Here is a 19,196-nt window from a genome sequence, read left to right as displayed (position 1 = left end):
ACCATTAAGACTGTGTACACATACATGCCAATTTTTGAAACAACTGAACAGCAGTCATTTGTGTAGGAATTGGGAGGGGGGAGTTGTTAGCCCAAGGGTGTTCTTCATACTTAGTTTTTTGGGGGGAGGCTGCAGCTTAACTAAAACTTCAGTATATCTGTACACTTCTCAGAGTGGTTCATGAATCCTGAATTTTTTTTAAAAAAAATTAAGGAACATAAAGTCAAATGACAATTTTGACTCGTAAAGGCTGTTTTTGAACTCTTTGTCATGAATATAGAAGCAATCAGATCATGTTGCTTCTAGTTTCCTGTCACTCTCATTCCCCATTTTCTGCTGAATCTCCCTTTGTAGGTTATTTCAGAATGCCCCCTTCTTACTCACTACTAAGGTAACATTATCAAAATGTCTGGCTGCTTGTCTCCGCCCCTCCCCCCCAACTGCTGCCTGTTCCTTTCTGAATGAATCTCTAGCCTTAGTCCTTTCCTTTGAGGCTCTGAATTTGAGGGTCACTTTTCTTGCTGAACACGTGTTGGCCCACAAATGCTCAACTCATCTTCAGTCCTCAGATGTGCTTGTTGAGAGGGAGAAGATGGTGAGATGGGAAATAAAGAGAGAGATAAGAATTGAATTTTGCCAAAGGCAGAGAGGCAGAGAGCCTCAAAAGCAAGGATTAGGGCACAAAACTGAAAGCAACAAAGGGACAGTTGAGAGATTTAAAGAAAGGGATGATGCTATCTTATAAAGCAGAAGCATTCTAAATGTATGGAAAAAGAGAAAGCAGAAGGAATGGAACAGCAAAGAAAGTGACTGCTAGAACACTAGAGCAAAAGGTGTACAGAATGGGCAAGTGTTGGTTTTTTTTAGCAATGGGGGCCCGATGCAAAAAATGAAAAAGGAACTTGGTAATGACCAATCCAACAAAACAAACAGAAATGCAGCCCAGAACTCGATCTGCATATAAATAAAAAGAACAATGTTCTTGATAACAACAAAAACCCTATAAATTATTCTTAATTTGCTAGTATTATAAATACACAAAAGGAGATTTATTGCCAACTCTAGGAGTGAGAAATCATGGGTGGTTGCTGCAAGACAAAACTGAAAATAGAACACATCAGGGTAATTTTAAAGCAGTTAATTTAATAGCGACATGACTCAGAGCTGCACCCCCAAGCTAAAAAAGAAAGATGGGATTCCATGCAAATTCCTGAAGTTATTACTCATTCACATATGATAGTATATAAAGACAGCTTTCAAAACGCTGGCATGTTGTTGTTGTTTTCATAACCAATGGCTCGGTGCATTATTGTGCAACTTGTGACAATTAAAACAGACACACACTTATTCAAATTCCTTCCTTGTTGCTAATCTATGGACTACCCTCCACTCAAGAAATACTACTTGTTGCTTATGGGACTTGTCAGTGACCCCCTACATTGACAAACTGTCACAGAAGTACTCTTCGGCTGATTTGTTCTTGCATTCATTAACTCCACAGCCCTCAGGTTTGAGAGGAGGGTGATGACTTGCCAGAGAGACAGGAAAAGATAGACAGAAATAGCACTCAGCAGCAACAGCCATAGTGATAAGCGGGTGAATGCCTAAGCCTTCTTTTGGCAGGTGCTTTTGGCCAAATATAACACCAAATGAATGTACAAGGAAAGTGTGGGCTTGGTATTTGTTCTGAGCCTTCTGCTTTGACTTTTAATGTTAACGAAGCATATGGCTAAATGGCTGCATTTTCTAAGATCACGCTCAAAAGTCTTTAATTGAAAGGAACATTCTACATTTGGAACCTCCCCCACTCCTTTTACACATGCCATACATTCTCCTGAGGCTTTGCAAATTGCTGACTGCTTGCCATGTATGCTTAGTACATGAGCTGTATTCTTCTTTCCAAATGTCAGTTCTTCCACATTTTAAGGTTCAGAGGATGAAAGAACCTGGGTTTTCTAACTAGAAATAATGAGCCGTAGACTTTCAGTACAACCCCTGCCCCCCACCCAATGACTGGGTTTTCTTTCATATTGGGGAATGTCTTCAGTGATGTCATTCAGGAATGGCAATACTGAATGTAGGTCAGAATGATGAACAGTTTGAGCACTTTGTAGGGTGTAGCCATATAACCCAATGAATTGGGCAGTAGCCAACATGTTAAACATTCCAGCTTCCATCACACCAAGGTAGTGGTGATCAATAATATTAACAGGATTTGTTGGGCCCAGCAAACTGTATGCGGATTGGGCCCTTTGTCCAGTCTAATGTGTGTCTGGATAGAAAATTACTTCAAAACACCACGTATGAGACCTTGAGCTCCCTCACTGATGAAAAGCAAGATAATTATAAGCATAAGAAAAATTGGTATTTAAGTTGTGATATTAACTTTGCATTGTTTTCATTATGTTCTCACTTCCTATAGTGACAGCAAGTACAGGGAAAAGAAGTAGTCTTGAGGTGCGGTGGCAACTCGTCTCAAAGTGGGCACATCTCGAAGACATTGTCAACCTTACAAAAAGAATCTGAAAAATTCACGGCTGCAACCTTTCTTTGGATGCCAACTGCTAAGTGTTGTTTGCTTCCAGTGATTACAGAATAAAGTGGCTTTTATCAGGGGTGACTCCAGAAAAACTAGTTTGGGAAAGTCAAAGGTAGGCAAAGACCATTATTAAGGGTGCAAGGTTTTATTCTGTCCTGTATATGACCTTAATATACTGGGAAGTATTTTGGGGAACACTACCAACCTCAGTAACATTTTGAGTTATCCGTGCCTTTCATGGACTTTCAATTTACAGTCATTTTTTGGTTGTTATTGTGTCTCAAATCAAACTTTCCAGAATATCATTTTCCAGAACAACAGGGCAAAGTGAAGGGTTGCAGCTTAGTTGTAGAGCACATAGTTTGCATGCAGAAGATACCAGGTTCAACACCCAGTGTCTCCAGACACTTTTTTGTAATCACCAAAGTTGTGGCCTAGTTCAACCCAAGACCAGTCTCCTGTGTTCATTCTTGTGGCCCTCCCTTCACCTGATGCAGCCATTAAGTGCCTGTGCTGGCAAAGCCTTCTGCCCCATACCTTAAAGAGCCAATGCAAGTCACTGCAGACAAGAACAATCTAAAAGGATCAGTAGTCAGATTCAGCATAAGCCTGTTTCTTAGCTGAGGATATGCAACACAAGATACCGAATTTCATCAAACATGGGATTATCTTAGGGAAAGACTGATCACATACCCAATTTCTACATTTGTCCACCCTCAATCACTCTGGAAACAGCGTGCCTGTATCATGTTGCAGGAGAACAAAAACAGCCCCTCTGAAATATTTTTAACACTGCAACTTTATTCATAGCCCAGTAATTACACATGCTAAATAGCCAAATTCAGAGGAGAATTAGAAGCAGCAAAGTCTGAAAATATGAGTTTTAAAGTAGTTGAGACAAATAAATCTAGCTTCCACAATTATATTGTTTGGCTCAGCGTTAGGAGATGAAATAGCATTTCACTGAATAACTGATTAAATACACTCAATATTCAAGCCAAATTAGGAACACACAAAAATAATAACGGAAACTAACAGGTGCACAAAAATCCAGCGAAAAGAATCCCATCAAGTAATACTACTTCTATGGAAAATACTTTGTTTGTAGCTTAATGTTTATCTAAAGCATTAAATAGAAACGATTTTCGCAGGCCTATTAAGCAGAGAACAAATCTGCTGGACAAATGTGGAAGAGACAATGGAAATTCTCATTTAAATAGGAATCTTGTATGACATCACCACCCCACAATTCTGACTCTGGGTGCATATGGATGCTTGAATACATAGAGGCTTGGAAAAGAACCATGAAATGAAGTTCTGTTAGACAAAGACGATAAAATCCTGTATGGCGCTTACCTCTCACAGCGTGAGCCAGCATACCCAGGGGGGCATTCGTCACATATTAATCCACGACTCTGATCCAAATGACATGTTGGGCTAAAACTTTGTTGTTGATGAAGGGCCAGAAGAGGGACACAGAGGAAAGATAAAAAGACATTCATTAGCAGCATAGTTGCTGTCCTTCCTCAGAGAGCGCTGCTTTTACGGGGAAAGTCCTTCTGGTCTCACACATGGAGCTTAGGTTTGGCTCCAGCCGGTAGAGTTTGGAATGACTCTGCTATTTCTGCCGACACTGAATATAGCTCGAACGGGTGGCAGCATCCAAATGACATGTTGTTATGGGACTTTAGTCTATCAATGAGTCGCTACACCATTTAAAAGCAGGAATGTACAGCTGCTTGTCTGAGCCCTCCAGGGCCTGGCAATGCGCTCTATCCCAGACTTTGTTCCCAAGTTAAATCTCACTGCAGCTAACGGACAATTGACTGGAAAGCTCAGTAAACTCGACTTACATGAATAGTGGAATAAAACTGCCGCATTAAAAACAGGGAAGGGGAAACTTTGTGATGATGTTTCTCATGGTATGTCAAAGCTGTTTTTAAGTCAAGATCAACGAACGGTGATGGCTTACATGATATTCTTTGGTATTCAGAATCAAGAGTGGCAACCTTTGTAGATATTTTCCATCCTTGATTCCTAACCTCCATGACTAAAGGTTAGGATCCTAATACAACTGAAAAGAACCAGAGCTATATGGAATTCTTTAAACTTGAGGAAGACCTGTAACCTCATGTATGCAGCTTTAATCATTGCAATAGCAATTATTTAGTCATTGCAATAGCAAATGACAATTTCCTATCATTCCTCTTTCTTTCTTTCTTTCTTTCTTTCTTTCTTTCTTTCTTTCTTTCTTTCTTCTATTTCTTTTTACAGATACATTATAAATGCTAGTTAAATTTCTCAGCAACCAATCATTTGCATGCTTACAAAGCCTCTGATAGTATTTTACTCTAGCTGTGTCCCTCTGCCTTCCAGCATATTGTTTTCTGAGTTTCCCCTCTTTGAGAATCTGATTGACACAATGTAATGAGGTAATCTGCTGGCACACTGGAAGACACAGGCAGTTTGAAACAACAGGATATCTGTCACTCCACTATTTTAAAGAGATAAGTCCTCAATTATTCTTCTTTTTATTTCGCTTAGAGGTTTGTGTGCACTACATAGCCATTCAATTTGCCAAACAACCCAGCAGTAGACCGGCAGCCTTAGGACAAAGCCTTGGCTTAATATGGGTACAGTGGTGAAATAAATATAAACAAGCATTGATTACAGTCATTTCTTCATTTTGTGATGAAACTTTGCAGTACTGCAATATATATATATGATTCTGATTGTGTCCTATGGATTGTCACGTAATCGAAACTATGCCACATTTTTTTAAGGAAGTGGGGATCTGTGAAATTAGCAAAAGAGCTCAATAGCAGTCAATTTTCTAAATCTGATGGATTGATTCTGACACCTACTCAGGCTGCACTTATATTTCATATACACCCTTGCTGAGGGAGGGGGTGGGGGAACACTTCCATTCGGCCTTTCATTCAGCCTGCTTACTAATAGGGTATAGATACCACCAACAAACTTGTTTGAAGGTATACTTAATACTCAGTTGCAGGGGCATAGTGTAGGGAGGGCCAGGGAGGCTGTAACCCCTGCCCCTGCTTGCCACCAGGGTTCTCTGGGCCCCGGAGTCTGGTCTTGCCACCACACCCCCGGCTCCCTCACCAAGGGCCACGTCAGCTGGCTAGGCTCCCTCTTGCTGTGGACGGGGGGGGGCAGGCAGGGCAGCACAGCCCCGTGAACCCTCTGTGCCCCACGCCCGTCTGGCGGCGGCAAGGGTTTGGCTGGCCTGGCGGGTTTTGTTCCCCCTCCACATCCAGCCCCTGGTCCCGCCTGGTGTGTACATGTGTGTTTGCGTGTACCCAGGGTTCCAATAAAGAACGCAATGCCACTGCTCAGTGGGTATACTTACTTGTTGGAAGGTATACTCAGTGGGCAGGCACACAGCTGGCAGTCATCAGGTTTCCCTTTAGTAGCATCTCCAAAGAAACCAGGAAGACATCTATCACAATACAAGCCACCTGTGTTGTGCCTGCAGTTCTAAACAGTCAGGGGAAGGAACAAAACCATCTTCTCAGAATGTCATAGAACATAGTTGATAAAGTCACATAGGACAAAGGCAGCCAACATGGTGCCCTCCAGATGCTGTTGGCCTACAACTCCCACCAACCCTGCCTATTGGCCTTACTGGTAGGGGCTGATGGGAGCTGGAATCCAACATCTGGAAGGAACCATATTGGCAACCTTGCAGTCGAGCATGAGTACATCTTCTCTTTCTCACACAAACTCAGTTGGTAGAATATGAGACTCTCAATCTCAAGTTTGTAGGTTCCAACCCCACATTGGGTGAAAGATTCCTGCATTGCAGGGGGGCTGGACCAGATGACCCTCATAGTCCCTTCCAACTCTATGTTATCGTGATTTTGAGACAACGGTGTAGCCAGCCAGTGCTCCTTAGTGCTTCCACTGCCTCCTGCAGGAGCAGCGAGCAACTCACAAGAGCAGTTGTAGCAGCTGTCACTATGTTTCTTTCAGTTGTGCAACGAGCACCAGCTCAGCTCCGCTGCCTCTGCAAAAACAGGTGACAATTACATACGCTTCAGGTTACAGACTCCACTAACCCAGAAATAGTACCTCGGGTTAAGAACTTTGCTTCAGGATGAGAACAGAAATCGTGCTCTGGCGGCGCGGCAGCAGCAGGAGTCTCCCATTAGCTAAAGTGGTGCTTCAGGTTAAGAACAGTTTCAGGTTAAGAACAGACCTCCAGAACGAATTAAGTTCTTAACCCGAGGTACCACTGTAGCTGGGAAAGCAGCAGCCAGCCAGCCAGCAGCAGAAACCTATCAGCCTTCAGGCTATGCTTCTTTCGATTTTGCAGCAAACCCCAGCTCAGCAGGCTAGTAGCTGGCATGACAGGCCAGTAGGTGTGGTTTTCAGAGATGCTGGTCTGAGATAGCTCAGGGCTTCTTGCTGGGAGCTCCCTTTCCCCTCTGCCCCTGTGATAACATTTTATGAAACTGTTGTCGTGCGGTAGACTTCATAACCGATTTCACTTCTTCACGTGAAAATTCAAAAACATTTTTGTGCGAATTCATCCTAATATAGACACTTTGCATGCAATTTTGCCTACTGTACCCATTTTTGCAAAGTAATTTTCTGTAATGTAATGCATTTTTTTTATTTTCACAGATATGGGCATCTTTCTGCACACTTTCCCTTGCAATATGCATTTTTGCACACAATACTTGGCTAGAGAACCATGCTACAAAATAGTCAGAAGTCAGAATTCTAAAGAACTATGCTTTGGTTTGAATACCATTTTAGTTTAAGTTATTCTGCCTTCAAATGAAAGCTGAATCAAATTTCTTCCCCATCTCTAGCTGGGGCTAGCAGGAGTTGGAATTCAAGAATATCTGGAAGGTCCCAGGTTCTGCACTCCTGGCATACAGAGCAAGATAAACACTCTCACAGATGTGAGAGAAAGCAATAATATGAGCTGTCCTTCAAAAATTTGTTTCTCACTCCCTCCCCCACCCCCCATTCTCTTGTTTGCACTTGCAGGTGATGGATTTTCATACAAACTCTGCCATGTCTTATTAACATGTATATGTGTATTTAAAAGCCCCCCCCCAACATAAATTCAAGGTTCAGTCATGCAACTCAAGTATAAAGTGAACCTCTGAAGGATTTATATTATATGGTTTGCTTTCTGTGGCTTCATGTGAATAATTGTGTCCTAATGCTCTGATGCACAATTGTAACCATTTCTTGCTAAAACAGTTCCCTAAATAAACAAACAGAGAGACTTTGAAATAAGTTTTAAGACTCAAGGAATTTTATATTCATGAATAAAACTATACCTGAGTTGTTCTTTGGGATGTAACTTTTTTTTATTTGCACACTTGCTCTACAATGATTTGACAAGCGGTAAACTTAATAGCTAGTATCCAATCCAAATAACTTTATGGATTGGATACTAGCTATTGGCCATGACAAATCTTAATAGCTCATATTCTCTTGTTCAGATGCAATGAAAAACTTTGATTCACTATTATGGGAATAAGATTAGGCATGCATTTGACTTGTGCATTTTCCCATTGGGCTGTCTTAAGCATATGCAGCGCCGGGGTGCAAAGATACGCCCGGTGCCCCCCCCCAGGTTGCCCAGTCCCAGGCACGGAGGAGGGCAGAGCCGGCCGGCCGGCTCAGCATCTCACTGGCTCGGTCGCCCCTGAACTCGTGAAGAGAGCCCGCAGCAGAAGAGCCCGCCGCGGTGCTCTGACTGATGGGTGGGCTCTTCCCGGACTCAACTCTCAGGCCCTGGACTCTCGGCCTGGCGCCCCTGAGAGCCCAGCGTCCGGGTGCCCGGCACCCCTAGTGCCTCTCCTGCAGTGCAGATGTGAAGAGGAGATAGGAAGCTCTGGTTTCCATTTGGTTTTGTCCATTTGGTTTAGGCTTAACCTTAAAGTTTACTGAAACAAGCCTGCTTCAGGTCACTATCTGCACTTTCCAGAAACAGTTGAGTACATTTTTGTTCCAACAGGCTCTTCCAGCTTGACAAATGGGTCCTTACCATGAGTATTCATTTCTTAGTGGTTTAGTCTTGTTTTAAATGTATTGGTTTGTTGTTGTTGTTGTTACTATTATTATTACTACTATTACTATTATTATTATGTGTTTTTAAAAGATCTTATGTGTAAATTGCGTTGAGATGGTGGTTTAGAAAATGATTACTAAAATAATAATACTAATACTAATAACAGTAGTAATAATAATAAAGAATGGTAGTAGCAGTAGTAGTAACTTGTGAACCACCTTGCTGCTCAATAAGCCATAGTTAAGATTAACCACAGTTTAGGGTCCAAACATAATGCTAAACTGTGATTAATGAAAACAGGTGAAAGCTTCTGATCTGATCTCCTCCTTCTGGCTGGTCATGTTGGAGGACCTAAGCTCATCTCCATAACAATAAACTAAAGCTTATCATAATGCCCCAACACAGCCATTGGTCTAGTTTGCACATAATACTAAATGCCTCTTCGCCTGCCACACAGCCAGGAGGAGAACTTCAAACTGTGAGCTATGAAGCTGAGTTGTTTAACTAACTATTGTTTGTACCAAGACAGGAATCTTGGTTCACAAATAATACTAAGCCAAGTTTGAAGTTGAACTGCCAGCCATGTAGGACAAAGATTGGGACGGCGGGGGATGAGGGGAGTATGCAAGCCTGATGCTTCACTCTAGTTCACCAAGGCTCATCCCTGGAGTACTAAACCATGGCTTAGTGTTATAGGAGAACCAGCCCACTGTGTAATAATCAGCCAAGTGCTTCCAAAGAATCTGGCTTTCCATAAATCAAATATGCAAAGTGAAGACAGGTAGGATTTTGATATCTGTTACAGGAGTGGTCAAACATGAAATGTCTATTAGCCACTTCACACATCATTACTTACAAACCTAAAAAAGCCTCTTAGCAGGGATTTATGTGAGAAGAGACATGTGTGGATGCGTTCTGTTAAAAGCTTGCACCATGATAATCCTCTAAATTAAAATTCAAATACTGGAAAGCTGCATTTCACAATATTGCTGGTGCACACATGCTTCATACTATCAAGTTACACTGGCAAGTATATCCAATCACATTATTCTAGTAATATTAGAATATAGAAACCATGTTGTTTCTATATTGGTTCTATATTGGTTCTCCTCAAGCTCCTCTCATTTCCTTTCACAACAATTCTTTAAGTGATTTCTTATATAAGGGAACATGAATGTGATTGCTTCTGAAGTTTCCGGCCCAGTTCAGATGTCATGAGGGCTGATCAATGAACCACTCTTTGGTGTTGAGTTCATAATTTTGCCCTTCCTTCTCTGCCAATGCAACCCCCTCCACATACACTTTCCTAGTCCACAGTAACTAAGCTTTACCAGAAATTAGGGGGTGTCACAACAATCCAGTAGTTTAATTTCCTATGAAGATTTTTTATCCCATATCTTCGTTACATATGATTCTATCTGACTTACTGTCTCGGGAGAGAGCTGTAGGGAGAATAACAAACAGTGGCTAGATGCACAGACTCTTGTGCAAGTTATATGAAGATACCGGATGTTGATCAAAATACACATCCAACTGCAAATGACTGCCAGTGCTATAATCTGAAGAGTATTCAGATGCACACCCAAAAGTAGCACAACACACATGTGCCAACTATTGCTACAACAGGTGCATTCATTAGTGCAACTATTTTAAGTAAAACAACAACAAAGAAGCCTAAAGGAATTGACATTGTTGAGAAAAACAAGGATATCTGAAATACTCTGCACTTCCCAAAGATAAAAGAGGGTGGGAAGGCAAAACAGAAACCTCTGTGGAAATACTGTAGAGGGGAAGATGTCACATATCCATAACTGTAACTATGGTTACTTTTATTCAAATGTCACAATGAGTGAACTAACATTATCTCTAACTAGGAAAGTGAGTGAGAAGGAGCACACAAGGCTGACAGGAAAGAAGAGGAGTACACCATTCTGCCAGGTACCATCAGCTGCTAAACCATAGTGTGGCAATTAGAAAGCATGACATCTGAACTGGACATCACTATTGTGGTGTGATTATTTGGAACTCTCTAAAAACTACAGGAGTGCCTTCCACTTCATCTCGGCTGCATAACAAGATTAAAACCACTAAATATTTTAGCAAGGTTTTGTGAATCTCAACCCCATGGATTGCATCCAATTAAGTTATACTCAGAGTAGGCCCATTGAAATTAATGGGCTTAAGTTACTCATGGTCATTAATTTCAATCGATCTGATCTGAGTATGACTAACTTTGGATACAAGGAGGCGGGTGGCGCTGTGGTCTAAACTACAGAGCCTATGGCTTGCCAATCAGAAGGTCGGCAGTTTGAATCCCCGTGACAGGGTGAGTTCCCGTTGTTCGGTCGCAGCTCTTGCCCACCTAGCAGTTTGAAAAGCACATCAAAGTGCAAGTAGATAAATAGGTACTGCTCCAGCAGAAAGGTAAACGGCGTTTCCGTGCGCTGCTCTGGTTCACCAGAAGCGGCTTAGTCATGCTGGCCACATGACCGGAAGCTGTCTGCAGATGCTGGCTCCCTCGACCTATAGAATGAGATGAGCGCGCAACCCCAGAGTCGTCCGCGACTGGACCTAATGCTCAGGGGTACTTTTACCTTTACCTTTGGATACAAACCTATGGACACACACACAGTGTGTCTGCAACATGACAAAATAGAACTTCTCTTTGTTTACAACTTGAGCTATTTATCATCTGTGTAACATCACAGTAGCCATGTGAATGTAATAGGCACCGCCTTCCACGGGTGTGTAAGCGATTTCCCCCTCCTCCACACTCAGACATAGGATAAAGCCATTGAGCTGAGCTCTTATTATAAGTCAAAGAAACACATTTCAACTTCTTTTCAAGTAAATTTCAAAGCCAAGGAAGAGTCAAAAGAAGTAACATATTCGTAAATTAGCTGCCTAAATTGTCTGTTGTATTACTGGGGGCAAAAAAAACATACCATGAATAGTAATGAGAAGGCCAAAAGGCTCAGTACATCTCAATAGGGGGGAAGGAAACCCTTTGATGTGAAACATGCCTCTCCTTTCAGCACTCAAACTTCTCTCTCTCTCTCTCTCTCTCTCTCTCTCTCTCTCTCTCACTTCAAAAGGCTTGTGATCCAAATTGAATTGCAGCATTTAACAGCCTGCTTGGGTATCAACCAATCCTACTTCACTTACAGTCAAGGCAAAATCCCCAAACAGATTTTGAAGAATTTGTTTCTGTGCACTTTGTCTCTACAGGATGATATAGGACAAGCTTAGCTGCTGCAGTGAAGAGCAGAGACAGGACAGGATAAAGGTAGAGAGATTAGGAGATGCTACATGTTATTGTTTCCAGGGATGTATTTTTGCCCTCGACTTCTCAGTAATGTTGTATATCTGCCAGATAACATTACAGATAACCAGTACTAGGGCTGCAACTTTCTCCAAGATTAAATTCTTCTAAACATTTCTGCCTGCTTCTTGAGTGTTTCCTCTCACATCACTTGGCAGTAAACACTGGTTTGCGATCATACAGGATATCAGCATTTCTAACCATGTGTTTATTGCATATTGTTTCTAGATGTAGGCATAAAAAATAAGCGAACCCCTAAAAAGAGCATATAAGATCTAATCCAGTTATGACTCAGAAATGACTAAGCCTGCAATTCCTACATCCATGTATAAGCCCCAGTGAATTCAGTGGGACTCAGATCTGAAAAGACATGCATGGGATTGCATTGTAAGCCCCACTGAGACACAACTAACACAAGTCACATTTCTCTCAACAGGACTTAGTCATGAGGAACCTTCGCTGGGTTGAGGCCAATGTGTGAACTTGCACTAAGTCACTCTGTTGGTGGAAGCGCAAGGAAGTGCGACTGCTTTCATCTCAACCCCCTAGGACAACAACAAGGGAGAATGAATGGCTGTTAGTTTATTTTTATTTTATTTTATTTTTTGTTAAAGATTTTGTTGATTTACAAAAGTGTGTAGTGTCTCTCTCTTGTGTTTTCCCCCCCATGTAACATTTTTACAAATAATTTTCATTTGTTGAGACATTAGGAAGAAAAGGGGGAAAGAGGTGGAGGGGGGGAGAGATGGGTGAGAGTGGGGTCGGGTGGCAATGTTTCTATTTCACTTACTATATGTAGGGTTTGGTGTCAGCGTTGCTTGTGCAGGTTCTTTGCTGTTTGCTTGTGTTCCTTTGGTGGTGAGAGAGGTTGGGGTTAGCCTAGGGTGTGGTTATTCATTTGTAGTTGGCTGCGGTGGTCTTTGTTTTCATGTGTGAGTGGGGTGGGTGGGTGTTTTGGATCAGGTTAGCCATACTGATTTGTATGCTGCTGGTGGGTTTTTGTCATTGTCTTGTTGCGCTGTGTATGTGATAAAGGGGAGCCATACCAGGGTGAAGGTGTCTTCTATTTGTCCCCGTGACAGTTTCAGTTTATTAGTTAATTTTTCTAGTAGGGCTGTTAGTTTATTTTAACAAGAAGAACAGAGGAGGGGAATCCCAGGCCTCTGGGTGCAATTAGACCTTGTGCCCTGACATTGCTCTAAGCATGTCTACCTCTAACCATCATCTGGCATAATATGATGTCAGGAATTGGGCAGGCAAAACTGAAGCACGGTGCTTTTTCAATTGGGCACTGTTTTCTGTTGCCCTGTAGTACCAAATTCAAGCTGGGACTGCAAGCGAAGTATCAGGTGCATGCTTAACAGTGTGTTTTGATTTTTTCTTTGTAGTTTCAGGTTACAGTCTGAATCACCTAACGCCATGTGGCATCAGGTACTTGCCAAGTGGGCAGCCCTGCTTGCCTGTCAAAGTTGCCTGAAAGGAGCCAGGTTAGTTTCCCATCCCTGATATCGAGCAAGTTCAGCAAATGGCTCTAGAATTCTTTTCACTCATGTACTATTACAGAAATGGAATTGTTGATTTGCTGCCTGAAGCACACAGTTCCACACCACCAGCTGGTTTTGCTGTAAACCTTAACTAATTTCATTAGACATTAGCATTAGAAGACTGAAATCATGAAAAAGCAATGAAATAGGTTCTCTGAAGGCTGGTGAGGAAAACAGATCAATTTCTGTCAGGTGATTTCCTCCCCCCACTAGATTTACGTGAAGTATTTCAAAATAAAGTTATCATGGCATGTTTTCTTTTCTAAGTACGTCTTAAGACTGAGCACGGGATTAATGCGAGAGCCATTTTGGGCATTTATTCATGAAAAAGCAATTTGAAAAATCCACCAATTTAAGCTATCTTGTTCAGAATTGGAGAACAATTAAACACCTTGTACGGAGGAAAACAGAAAGGCCAGTGATAATTTAAAATGCCAAATTGCATTGTAAAAACCCTGGATTTTCATTTAGATTTTTCCCTGAAGCTTTTCCTTGGGAAAATCAAAAAGAAGTGAGGAACACTTAAAAATATACACAATGCAGAGTTGGTTTGAATTCTGCAGGGAATCTGGAGTATGATATCCTACTAAATTGGCAGTGGCTCAAATTGCATTTCTGCAAGACTAATGAAATGAGAAATGTTGTTTCAAGCTTCATGCCATGTCAGACAATATAAAACTAAAATGCCCTTGAGTTAATCAGAACAGTCTATTCAGCGTAATTCACCCATTCAAAATAGCTACTGAGCAGGCTAGAAACAGTGGCACACTGGGCATGATTATTCTGGGTAATAAATGCACTAAAATTGCTGAATTAGTAGGCAGCTCTCCCAAATATATGCATTCCATCAGGGAAAAGCACCTTTCCATCTCATTCAAAACATGCGCCCTCCCCAATCACACTATTTCTTCATAATTTTTGCAATATTTACACTTCTCCCCCTTGACCAACATTACGGCATGTCACACAATAACGAAACTTACTATTCAGTTACTACTATTCTGTGTGTAAATTAAACCCACAACAGAGGTTACTAGGGGTAGATCATTTTGCATTGCAAAGTTTGTTGCGATATTCTCTTCGCTGCTTTCTGCAGGACCTGTTGCTATCCAGGTAATGTAAAGAACCTTTTTGGTTTGCCCTTATTTTCAGTAGCTACTTTATTATGTTACCAAGAGATTGTTTAACTTCAGAAGCAGTTCAATATAAAGATCTCTCCTGTCAAATCACTGCTTCTTTCCTTAAGTACTCATAGTCCCTAAGGTAGTTAATTCAATTGCGTTGGTATACTGAGCTGATCTCAGCGCTGTCAGTCAGCACTTACCAGGCATTCTCCGGTGATATCATCGCAGGACTCAGCGTGACCAAAACATGTGCACGGCCTGCAGATTCCGCCAATGATGGTGCCATTGACTCGCCTGTGCCTTGGCTGACAAGACTGCAGGAGATGAACCATTGAGAATGTATTTTAAAAAATGAAGAAGTAGTGCAGGAGCACATTTGACAAAAATAAAGGAGCTTAATATGTCATTATGCCTCCTCCAAACCCAGCACCGACTTGTTCTATGGCAGAGAATGTTGCACTCAGGCTGTTGCTGTGTGCAAAGGTCTGTGTGGTGGCCCAATCCAACTGTAGTATTAGAAAAAGGAATAAAACAGTATCTCTCCAACCCCCTTCCCACAAATAATTTCCAGGGAAACACAATTACTGGGAGACAGGGACATAACACATGTTACTGAGCAAAAATAATGGGGCAATTACAAAATCATACAAAGCTTCAATGATGACCTTTCACTGGAGGACATTCAACTTGCCCATATTTGTCTTGTTGGGGCAGGTGGGAAGGCTCCCTGTAACTTGGCACCCCCTTTCCAGGAGTTCTATGCCCCTCAAGGTGTCCCAGTGTTTGAAAACCACCATGATAAGCAATAAAGACCCAAGTGCTAAAACACCTCTCGAAAACCTATGTTCCTGACATGATGTCTGTGAAAAACTGACCTTAACCGAATAGGCAGGTATAAGACTAAAGGAAGCATTAGCTTGCTCTTTCTTCTGAAAAGGTAAGAGAAATGAAGAGTGGAAAGTAAGACAGATTCACATACCAAGATTTACAGAATGAAAATAGTTAGAAGACAAGTTACTGAAAGAAAGTGGGGAAAGGAGACAAGTGAGAAAAGACAGGATCTTTTATTGACACTGCAGATCATAGCTGAAATACCACATGAGTTATATTGGTCAAAGATTAATGAGAAGCAGAAGTCAAGGTAGAAAAGAAAGCATGCATCACAGGCCTAGTGACATGGGAGCTGCCTCCACATTGCTGGGAGTGTGAATGCACATTACAACCACATGCAAATGCTACATGCCTCTTGCTTAAATTTTCCCCAGACCATTGGAGTAATAGAGAAAGTCTTTCCCCAGTTTGGTGATACCAGAAACAAGCATCCCGTTTCTGTTCTCTGTTGGCCTGCCACCCTCCCCCCTTTATGGTCAATCTTTTCACTTCTTCCCTCAAAGCAGTAAGGGACAGAGGGGACTGGCTCCACCAGTGTGCCCTCATAATCTACATCCTGATGCTTTGCTCTGTTCTCTCTCCCTCTCAGTAAGCAGCAGAGATGGATGGCAGGTGTGCAACACAGCACCTTCTGCGCCACCAGCTAGAACTGCTCAAATTACTATGGCATATTCTGTACTAGTGGCTGGGAAATTGCCCTGCCTACTCAGAGGATAAAAAGCAGATGGGGTGAAAAAATGGAAAGTAACTAGTGTGGGTGCCAAAGCCTCAGAAAAAAAGATTGACTGGGTGAGAACAGAGCTCTTACCAGGACCCACAATAGAAAGTGGACCACACTGGGTAAATCCGGCATACAAACTAAGGCATTTATAGTTTCAAATGTCGCAAATATGCCAAATAGTACATTTCACAGTCTAAGAAATAAATGATACTCTTAATGTTGTTAAAGCTGTAAAATAAGTTTAGGCTTGATAAGAAAGTAAGAATTGCATATATTTGCATAAATTTCAAAATTGTTCCTCATCCTTGCCACTTGGCTTCAATATTTCCAGAAATGTTATATCTTTCCATATGTATGTTGGGAAAAAGCACCAAGGCAAAAGCCAGCTCCAGATGGCTGGAATGCAAAACAGTGCAGATGTACTGTTGGAGAAAAGGTGGAGCCTATTCTCTGTACTGAGCACCGGATGTTAGCTCAGTGTGTCATATGACCTGTACTGGAAGTACAGGGGAGGAGTGTGTGACTCTTCTGATGGAGTCTGAAGGGAACAGTCACATTTCTATGTACTGTTGAGTGACAGGAATAAAACATGTAGAAAGGACTCCTGTCTGTCTTTCTTCCCCTCCCTGGGGGAATGCAGGGAGGGAGGAAGGAGGAGGGTGTGTCCTGCTCACGTTTGAGGAGGATCGCCGGTTTGTTTACCTAGCCTGCCGGAGGTCGCAGACGGACGGTAAACACACAGTATCTCGCTCAATTGCCTCGGGGGAGGCCAGGTACCTCTGCCTGTGGGCTGAAGATACTGACATGTGGGTCCTCATACAAGAAGTTAATTCTTTATACATGTAGTGATAGCTGTCATCTCAGAATGGGTCATCTCAGAATATACTTTTTGATATATACTTTTAGCAGCGGTAATTCAATATACTTTATTTTTATCAATGGGTATTTCTCAGTGGAGGTGACATCTTGTGGGTGTGATTTATCAGCAAAACCCTGACTGTTGTGCTTGCTCTTCAGAATAAAATGCCAGGCAGCAGTCCTAACCTGCCATATATTTTAAAAATCATCGTATGGTTCTGAATTCAAGGGGAAGGGCTATAGCTCATAAGAACATGTCAGGCCAAAGGCCCATCTAGTTCAACATTCTCTTTTCGCAATGGCCAACAAGATGCCTCTGGGAAGCTCACAAGCAGAATCCAAGTGCAACAGTACTCTTCACATGATTCCCAGCAACTGGTGTTCAGGGGCATAACAGAGCCATTGTGACTAGTACTTATCCTCTATGAATTTGTCTAATCCTCATTTGAAGCCTTCTAAGTTGGTGGCCACCACTGCTTTCTATGGGAGCCAGTTCCAGAGTTTAACTATGCACTGTGTGAGGAAGCCTTTTTTTTTTTTTTTTGTCTGTCCTGTTTATTTGCCTTGGCAACATGCATAATCTTATACACCTCTTCCAGGCCCCCTCTCGATTTGTTAAAATACACCTAAAGAGAAGGACATAAATATTTGCTCAACAGCAAGCATGGTATGACTAGTTATGTTTTCTTTTGACAAGGGAACTTCCATGACAGCATGAAAGAAAGCAGCCAAAAGTATTTTAAAGAATTTGTTTATTTATTCCCTTTCTTTTGAACTTCTGTCCTCCCTTGAACAATTCAAAGATTCTTCAGTATCTGCAAGCTTCTCCTCTTAATCAAAAGACATGTTGCCATTGAAGGTCAGGCAAGGAAGCAACACCTTATTATCTTGCCCAGTTCAAATTGCAAGCAGGATGCTCTTAAGAAATGCATGCAAGAAATGAATTCAATAAAATCATTATTTCTTCACTGGCATTCTATAAAGGGCACAGAGTAGTTCTGAAGACCAAATGTAAAAATTATTTGTTTGGAAGAAAAGTCCCAGCCTTACAATGGATTGTATGTTATGAAGTATGCAACACCAACATAAAATCCCGTATCTCCTCACCTCGAAATAGTGAGCAGGATCAAGTATGGAACATTGGAATTTAGAAGATCAGTCATGCAGCATCTCAGTAGAACATAATTAAAGCTTGCTTAACTGTCAAGCCCCAGGGAATCATGGGAATGGGAGTGGCTTTTCTTATTTGGCAGATATTTGGGAATTTTAACAGATGATTTTCAATAGCTTCTCAAAAAAACCCCCAAGATTCTTTGCTGGAAGCTGGTATAAAAGTGAACAAAAAATTCCAGTTTATGTCCCTATGGGTGGGATTCATCCAGTGAGTCCTGTCAGCACAAGTCTTGTGCAATGCCACTGGTGTGACAGGGGTTTGTCCCTTCTCCTCCCGCAAGGCCTCCTGAAATTGCCTCAGGGTGCAGTCAGGAGAACCCCTAGAACAGTCGGGGAGGGGGAGGGGGAAGCTGCAATGCTTGTGATGACAGGATGATCACCATTGCATGGCACAGAATTCCATCCATTATTTTTCAGTAAGATTGTGCTTTGAAAGGGCCTTCTGAAAACCCAACAATCAGCTGCATGTTGAACCTTGTGAAGTCCCATTCAAATTTGGCACTACTATGTGCAGTGCTTTGCATCGACTTCAATGCATTAGACAATCTGTATGTGGCTTCCATTTTTGTTTATATTTAGTAATTTGTATTTGATTCCAGTTAGAGACTCTACAGAGGGAGCATCTATCTAAGGTTTTCAATACAGGGCAGGATAAACTTTAATTACAAAGAAGGACAGAAGCTGATGAAGGTCAAGGTGGAAACTTCTCAATGCATGAGTCAGAGCTTCAGAAGACAGCCAAGGTAAGCAGTAGATATTTCAATAGTGAGCCAAATTGCTTGGCTGTGGACAAGAAGCCGGGATATGCTACTCCTCAGATCAAAGGTAGAACAGGATGTGAGAGAACAACAGAAATTAAAAGAACATATTGTTTCATTCTGTTGTCTCTCCATGTCATTTGTACACCACAAATGCATTTCAAAAGCTGTCAGGTTTCGTATGACTAGGGAATGCTTTTCAATGATCTTG

At 41.8% G+C, this 19,196-nt stretch overlaps 1 protein-coding gene and 1 long non-coding RNA gene across 8 annotated transcripts in view; one reads left to right on the top strand and one right to left on the bottom strand.

The window, feature by feature from the left end:
- Positions 1-19,196, bottom strand: part of LAMA2 (laminin subunit alpha 2) — a 380,508-nt gene that overhangs the window by 142,971 nt on the left and 218,341 nt on the right. For 4 of the 7 annotated variants that reach the window (XM_080999464.1, XM_080999465.1, XM_080999468.1 and 1 more), the window contains exons 16-18: positions 14,785-14,898; positions 5,910-6,037; positions 3,896-3,982 (exon numbers count right to left, since the gene is read on the bottom strand). In XM_080999464.1, the coding sequence (XP_080855590.1) occupies positions 3,896-3,982; positions 5,910-6,037; positions 14,785-14,898 (329 nt within the window). Of the gene's footprint in view, positions 1-3,895; positions 3,983-5,909; positions 6,038-14,784; positions 14,899-15,459; positions 15,514-19,196 lie in introns of all 7 variants that reach the window. The other 3 variants (XM_080999463.1, XM_080999466.1, XM_080999467.1) reach the window with 1 other exon arrangement.
- LOC308473908 lies at positions 9,064-12,549 on the top strand. The gene is made up of 4 exons (XR_013984389.1): positions 9,064-9,375; positions 10,469-10,532; positions 11,690-11,880; positions 12,353-12,549. It is a non-coding gene; the product is annotated as an uncharacterized lncRNA (long non-coding RNA).

Source organism: Podarcis pityusensis (assembly GCF_964106645.2).
Source record: "Podarcis pityusensis genome assembly, chromosome: 3".
In the NCBI taxonomy this organism is placed as follows: domain Eukaryota; kingdom Metazoa; phylum Chordata; class Lepidosauria; order Squamata; family Lacertidae; genus Podarcis; species Podarcis pityusensis.
This window is presented reverse-complemented; position numbering and strand designations above follow the sequence as displayed.